At 39.4% G+C, this 7,500-nt stretch overlaps 1 protein-coding gene across 1 annotated transcript in view; it reads right to left on the bottom strand.

Moving 5' to 3' along the window:
• The window catches only part of LOC125036551 (A disintegrin and metalloproteinase with thrombospondin motifs adt-1-like), a gene marked incomplete in the record, with an annotated part of 18,699 nt that overhangs the window by 3,081 nt on the left and 8,118 nt on the right, over window positions 1-7,500 (bottom strand). The window contains 4 exon segments of the mRNA XM_047629252.1: window positions 4,508-4,600; window positions 5,077-5,230; window positions 5,827-5,970; window positions 7,263-7,456. Of these exon segments, the coding sequence (XP_047485208.1) occupies window positions 4,508-4,600; window positions 5,077-5,230; window positions 5,827-5,970; window positions 7,263-7,456 (585 nt within the window).

The raw sequence follows: 7,500 nt of genomic DNA, 5'->3' as shown, positions 1-7,500 counted from the left end.
AGTTTGTACTGTTGTATCTGCAATAACGAAAATCTTTGAAAAGCGATGTAACTGGAAATAAGCTTTTAGAAAAGAAAGGATTAAGATTAAAGTGGGGAAAAAAGTGTTAAAATTATATAATGAAAGGAAAAGAAATAACATCAAAATACAAAGTGCTCAGTTAAAAAAATGGTGTATAGTAAAATATAAGAGAAGAAAAAACAAAACTGAAGTAAACAGGCAAAAAAAAAAGAAAGAAAAAGAAAAAAAAGGTGATCTAAAAGACTTAACAAAGTGAGTAAAACGTACAAAAATACGCTACAATAAATTAATAATAAAATTCAAATGAAATATCAAGAGTAACAGAAGGTGAATAAAAACCTTAACAAAATGGCATAGATTATGATAATATCTAAACCTCTAGTTTTTTTTCTGCAATAAAAAAATGTGAAAAAACAAATCACATTTTTAAACAATACTGCAATAAACCGAATTAAAGAGAGAGAGATAGAGAAAGAGACAGAGGGATAGATAAACACATGGATACACACGCACACACACATTGCGAGAGAGAGAGAGAGAGAGAGAGAGAGAGAGAGAGAGAGAGAGAGAGAGAGAGAGAGAGAGAGAGAGAGAGAGAGAGAGAGAGAGAGAGAGAGAGAGAGAATGTCAGGCGAAGAGACGGACATACAGGACAGACTAGTAAAGGCGGAGACCAAGAGTGAAAGAGAGGGACAAAAAATGGGACACTCTGTCAAGAAACGCATCTGGGCTAAGATTACCAAAACAACTCAAAATCTGTTTGCTTTTAGCCTTTTGGTAGAGCTTGCATGAACAAAATGCCCATAAAACACGGGGGAAAGAGAGAAACACAACTCTGCTATCTCTCAACGCTTCAACTTTCCTCAAGAGATTCATCACACTGCTACACGACCCGCGAAACGACAGCCAAATCGAGCATTAAATCCGGGTTGTGCTTTGTCGAAAAGTAGGCGATAAAAAGGGACAAAACGAAGGCTATTGATGTTTGTTCTAAAATTGCGCCGGTGATGTCACTGCGGGCTATTGTTATGCTAACATCCTGGTCCGGGCGCTGACGCAGGCGAGACTGGCCTTTGGGCGGCGGATGCCACACAATGGCGGCGACGGACTCCATGTCAGCTGAACGCCATGTCACACGCGGTCAGAATGCTCCTCACAATTTCAGTACGAGTTAGTAAAAAAATAACTTGCGAGGGATATTTTTACGTAGAGTGAGATTGGTGGAGGATACTATTGGAAAGAACAGACAGTCAGATGAGAGAATGAAATGTACTAGTATGATCAGGGGTTCTCAACCTGGGGGGTCATGGAGCAATATGAAAAAAAAATTAACGTGTATCTAAACTGAATTTTATCTCACCTATAATACCTACATATAATTATTTCTCACATATCAATAAATTGGAATCTTTCCATAATGTGTTCTTGTCCTACAGCTATTGGCACCATTTCACCATTCATAACTAATAATAGTCGAATCTGAAAAGATGAAAGTTACTGTACATGGAGATTATTGTAAATTGGTCGGAGCCACAGGATGAAAAAGGTTGGAAACCACTGTGATCGATAGATGGGTAAATACACATACGTGCTAACACTTACACACACACACATACACACACGGAGAGAGAGAGAGAGAGGGAGGGAGAGAGAGAGAGAGAGAGAGAGAGAGAGAGAGAGAGAGAGAGAGAGAGAGAGAGAGAGAGAGAGAGAGAGAAAGAGAGAGAGAGAGAGAATAAGAATAACAATTAGAACCCATATCTGTAAACCATTTTCCCTTATTTCTCTTCAATGATATAACAAAGATAACAATATGTAAACGTTTTCATATAACAAAGTAATTCGACAAATTAAAAGTCACGGTGATAGTTCAAGTTCGCCAACATTTTGTTTTTTAATCTGTTTACTTTCTCTATCTAATTTGAGATCAAATTGAGACTATCATCTATGAAGTTAAAGAGCTACGACGCTAAAGAGAATCAGTTTTAAGAAAATTGTTAAGGACAATAAATAACTTGGCCTTTAGCCTAAGCAGACCTATTTTTTCTCTAATATATTTCATCCTCTATATCACTTTTTATTGATTTAATTATATATATATTTTTTTCAAATATATATTTTTTCTCTCTTGGTAATCCTACCTAAATTAATCTATCAAGGAAATTCATACTTAATGTTATCAATGGGTCGCTACATTAATAAATAATGACATTCGAATAAATTACTTATTAAAAAATAATATATAAATACTTTGTTCTAGAGATAGTACATGGAGACTTGTAAACCTAAATAAGTATTTGAAAACATGAATTTACACACGATCATGTTTATTCTATCATGTTTGATTAACTTTTTTTTTTTTTCTTTTTTATGAAATATGTCATCTACACGACTGTAAATGTAGATTCATGGAAAACGTAATGGGAAAACTTTGAAGTCGACGAGTGATGGATTAGATTCAGAAAGCTATATATTTTTTGGTCTTAATATTTAGCCTTTTTTTAACGTACAAAAGGCGAAGTGTTCTTTTTGTCATAATGATTTATAGCTTAAGTCTTCGGTAGTGTCTGTACCTTTCTATATTTGATTTTTGTTGACATTGTGTCGAAAATCGTTCATTTCGCTTTTTTAATGTTCATGTATTAATCTCTATCTTTAATATAAATTTGTAATTCAGTATTGGCATTTTTACATCCTTTCTGTTTTGTATATTGAGTGGACTTGTATCTGGAATTTTTTTATAACACATATTTTAAAAGAAGCAAATTACGCTTCTCAAAGGTAGATAAATAAAATATAAGAAGAATGTAAATTTAAGTCCGTTACCCCCCTTTTCTTCTATTCCGTCGTCTGATTTACAAGGCAGTCAAGAGGTAATCGGACCCACCACCCTTTTCCCTTCACTCTCTTCACTTTCTGCAACCGACAGCGAGTATCTGCGTTGGAAGATCCCTGTAAGATCGTATCCACGAGTTCTTTCTTTTTCTTTTTCCTCTTCTTCCTTAACCTCTTGCATTTTTTCCTATCCCTTCCAATACAAGTTTTCACTCGCTTCTTCTTACTGTCTCCTCCGTCCCTGCCGCTCCTTCCTTCGGCCTCGATCATCGTCTTCGTCTTTCGAATCCGCAAGACTCTGATCTTATAACCTTTGCCCTCGACATAACCAACTCTTTCTTTGAGGATTATGTGCGTCGGCGTGTCGACCTTCCAGCTCTTCTTCGGTTTTTTCGATTTTTTGGATATTTTCTCCTTCGTTTTCACCGTCGTTTGATCTCCGAGGTTGACCGTCAGTTTGTTGCCCTTGTTGTCGTTTGTTGTCTTCTCCTTCTTCTTCTTCTTCACTTTTCCTTTCTTCTTCGTGAGGTCCAGTTCGTCTACATTATCTTTCTTGTTCTTCGCTTTGCCTTCCTTTTTCTTCTTGTCTTTCTTGTTATTATTTTTCTTTACGACCTTTTTGGAATCTTTCTTTTCTTCTTCTTCCTTCTTTTTCTTCTTCTTCTTCTTGTTTTCCTTTAGTTTCTTCTTTTCGTCTTTGTCGAGCGGTGCCACTCTCTTGCATTTGCTTCTTCTGCAGATCTGAAAGACAAGGTTTCCTCTATACATGGCATGTCTGGAAATCTCTCTCTCTCTCTCTCTCTCTCTCTCTCTCTCTCTCTCTCTCTCTCTCTCTCTCTCTCTCTCTCTCTCTCTCTCTCTCTCTGTGTGTGTGTGTGTGTGTGTTTGCGTGTATGTGTGTGTGTTTGCGTGTATGTGTGGGTGTTTGTATGTGCCTTTGTACGAGTCTTCGTATGTACATGCATGCATGTGTATTTGTGAATAAAAATCTACATCCTAAGAGTCTTAATATGTACAGTGAACTTCATTACTGTCTCTCTGTAAACGCCGAAAAGATGAGACACTACGATCACATTCACAAGTAACTGGAAAACTCCTACGCATTCGCAATTGCACGAAATAGAGTGCGAGTGGGTTGCAATTCATACAACGGTGCTGTCTTCTCTGGACTTCATCTGCATAAATAGTGTTATATTGTATTTTAGTCTTAAGTACAAGGTTCGACGGACTACCGTGGGACTTCTCTCCAGTAAACGAGAGGAATGTGTAGGAAACGAGGCTCGTGGAATATCCGAGAACAGAACCATGGACACATCGTAACAAATGCGTCCTTAGAACTAAAGAAAAATTAGAGTTGCTTCTAAGACAAGAATTAAGCTTGCTTCTAATATGTAATAGAAATGAAAAGCAGAGTTCGAGGCAGCCTAACGCAGATCGGCGGAGGACTTTGCGCCAGTCGAAAACAAGATAGAGAGAGGGAGGGACTTACCTTCAGGGGAGAGCTAGATAAGAAAGAGATAAGAGGAACTCGTATAACGAGAGAGAGAGAGAGAGAGAGAGAGAGAGAGAGAGAGAGAGAGAGAGAGAGAGAGAGAGAGAGAGAGAGAGAGAGAGAGAAAGAGAGAGAGAGAGTGAGGGGGGAGGGACTTACCTTCAGGGGACCACAGGGCGTTCCTTCGAGAGCCGAGGCAGAGGGCGTTCTGAGCCTGCCTCCGTTGCGGCACCAGATCTCCTTGCAGACGTTCTGAAAGTGAGAAATCAAGACACGAATGAACGCCTTCATGAACTCGATGAAATGAGGAAGACGATCTATTAAAGACGTTCATTAAAGTGGGAATTGAGACACGAACGTAAAATAGTGACATTAGGAAGAAACATAATGATGAACAATGAATAACAGAATCCCTAGTCTCATGCACGACGAAAGGTAAAACAAATAACAACGTAAGCAAAAAATAAATATAAATAACAAAAATAGACAAAATCACTAAGAAGCAAAACAAAGTAAAAGAAAAAATTGAAACAACACAAAATAACAGAGAAAAAATGTATATAACAGAATCACACCAAAAGTAAAATCCATAAAAAAAAACTGAAATAGATAAAAACCTAAACTAGATTTTAAGAAAAAAAAGAGTGAATCGAAAAAAAACAATAAAATAAACAAATAAAAACATAGAAACACGAAATAACAACAACAACCACAACAAAAACACTTACATTGAAGGGGCTCTCAGGAGACGAGAAGAAATCCCATCCCTGGCCGTACATGTAGCGGCACTGCTCGCTGGCACCGAACCTCTTCCCTGGCAGTTTCCCGCTGTGACCATTCCTGGGGTCATTCAGCTCTTTGGTGGAGGTCAAGCATCTGCCGCTGCGAGGGAGAGGGGGAGAGGGGGGGTCAGGAGGGTTGGGAGGGTGTGTGAGAGTGGGGGAGAGAAAAAGGGAGAGGGAGGGAGGGAGAGGGAGATGGGGGGAGGAAACGAGAGGGCGGGAAGGAGGGAGACGGAGAGAGAGAGAGAGAGAAAGAGAGAGAGAGAGAGAGAGAGAGAGAGAGAGAGAGAGAGAGAGAGAGAGAGAGAGAGTAAGAACAAGAGCGAGAGCGTGAAACGGAGAGAAAGCGAATGATAGACACAGCCAACCAACGAACAGGTATACAAAGAATCAGAAACAGAATAAGAGACAAAAAGAAAGCGAGAGACAAAGAAAGGAAAGGAATCAGCCTCCCACAACCAATTACCTCCCGATATAAACGAATCAATCTTGAAAACCGAAAAAAAAAGAAAAAAAAATCGATGAAAAAAAAGAAAAGAAAACATCTCCTCTTACCACACACACACACACACACACAAACACACAAACACACAAACACACATACAACCCCCCCCCCCCCTCTTAAACCCTTTAACAAAAACACACACAAAACCACCTTAACAATAAACATAACAACACGCAAGACCGACTACCTACCTCCCGGAAGAGATGAACCCCGCGAGCGCGTTCCTGGAGCACGAGGACCACGTCGTTGCTCCCGAGGACATGACCGAGGACATGAGGAACTGATTCCCTTTGCACAGCCACGCGTCCGAGTCCCCGTCGTGGCGCATGTCCAGGCTGCGGGCGGGAGATGCGGCACGGTTGAGCAAGAGATAAGGTAGAGGTAAGAAACAGATAAGATAGAGGTAAGTAAGAGATAAGGTAGAGGTAAGAAACACATAAGATAGAGGTAAGAAACAGATAAGATAGAGGTAAGAAACAGATAAGATAGAGGTAAGAAACAGATAAGGTAGAGGTAAGAAACAGATAAGATAGAGTTAAGAAACAGGTAAGATAGAGATGAGTAAGAGATAAGATAGAGGTAAGAAACAGATGATATAGAGGTAAGCAAGAGATAAAGGAAATAGATAAGGTATAGATAAGATATAGATAAGGTACAGTTAAGATATAGATAAAATATAGATAAGAAATAGATAAGATGTAGGTAAGAGGGAGATAAGAAATAGATGAGATATTAATAAGGAATAGATAAGAAACTGATAAGATATAGGTATGAAATAGATATATAGATAGGAGATAGATTAGAAAAAAAGGTCAAAAATAGATATGAAATAGATAAGAAATAGATAGGATATAGAAAATAAAGTGATAAGATATTGATGATAAATAGATAAGAAATATTTAAGATATAGACGCAGATAAGAAAAAGTTATATGATAAGATAAGAAGAGCGATTAAGATAAGAAAATAGACGACCTAAGATAAGAAAATAGACGACCTAAGATAAGAAAATAGACGACCTAAGATAAGAAATAGATAAGACAGAATAAAGTAAGCGGGCAACACGGAAAACGGGTGAGATGAGAGAAGAGGAACGCGTAAGATAGAAGAGATAAAAGGAAAGAACAAGAGAGGAAACAGATATGGAAAGATAAGATAGGAAACTTTTTAGAACATCCGTCAAAAAGAAGAAAAAGTGGGACTGAAGGCTCATTGTCGATTAGCATAAACCGAAATTTTTTAATTATGATTTTTTTTATCTTTTTTTTATTTAAGAAATGGCATTGACGAAGACACAGACGGACATGCATACAGACACGCACACACACACACACACACACACATACACACCGACAAATAAACATACATACACTCTCACACACACACATACACACCGACAAATAAACACACACACACACACACACATACACATCCACAAATAAACACACACACACACACACACATACACACCGACAAATAAACACATACACAAACACATACACACATACAAATAAACACGCACACACACACACACACACACACACACACACACACACCCACCCATGCCCCAACCAGCCAAGCACACCCATTCCCATTCCCATTCCAACTACCGCACCAGGAACCCTCACTTGTGGCCGATCTCGTGCGCCGCAATGTAGGCCGCGGCGAAGGACGTGCCCTCGCTGATGGTGCACGAGACCTTCGAGGAGCACATCCCGCCGACGTAGGCGAGACCCACCGTAGAGTTCTGCGCCGGCTTCTCGTTCCACAGGTCCAGGCCGGAGAGGAGGAGGGCGTGGTCCCATCTCTTCTCGGCGTTGCTCTGGGGGGAGGGAAGGCGTGAGGGAGGGAAGGAGGGAGGGAGGG

The sequence above is a fragment of the Penaeus chinensis genome, chromosome 21 (assembly GCF_019202785.1).
Source record: "Penaeus chinensis breed Huanghai No. 1 chromosome 21, ASM1920278v2, whole genome shotgun sequence".
Classification (NCBI taxonomy): Eukaryota; Metazoa; Arthropoda; class Malacostraca; order Decapoda; family Penaeidae; genus Penaeus; species Penaeus chinensis.
This window is presented reverse-complemented; position numbering and strand designations above follow the sequence as displayed.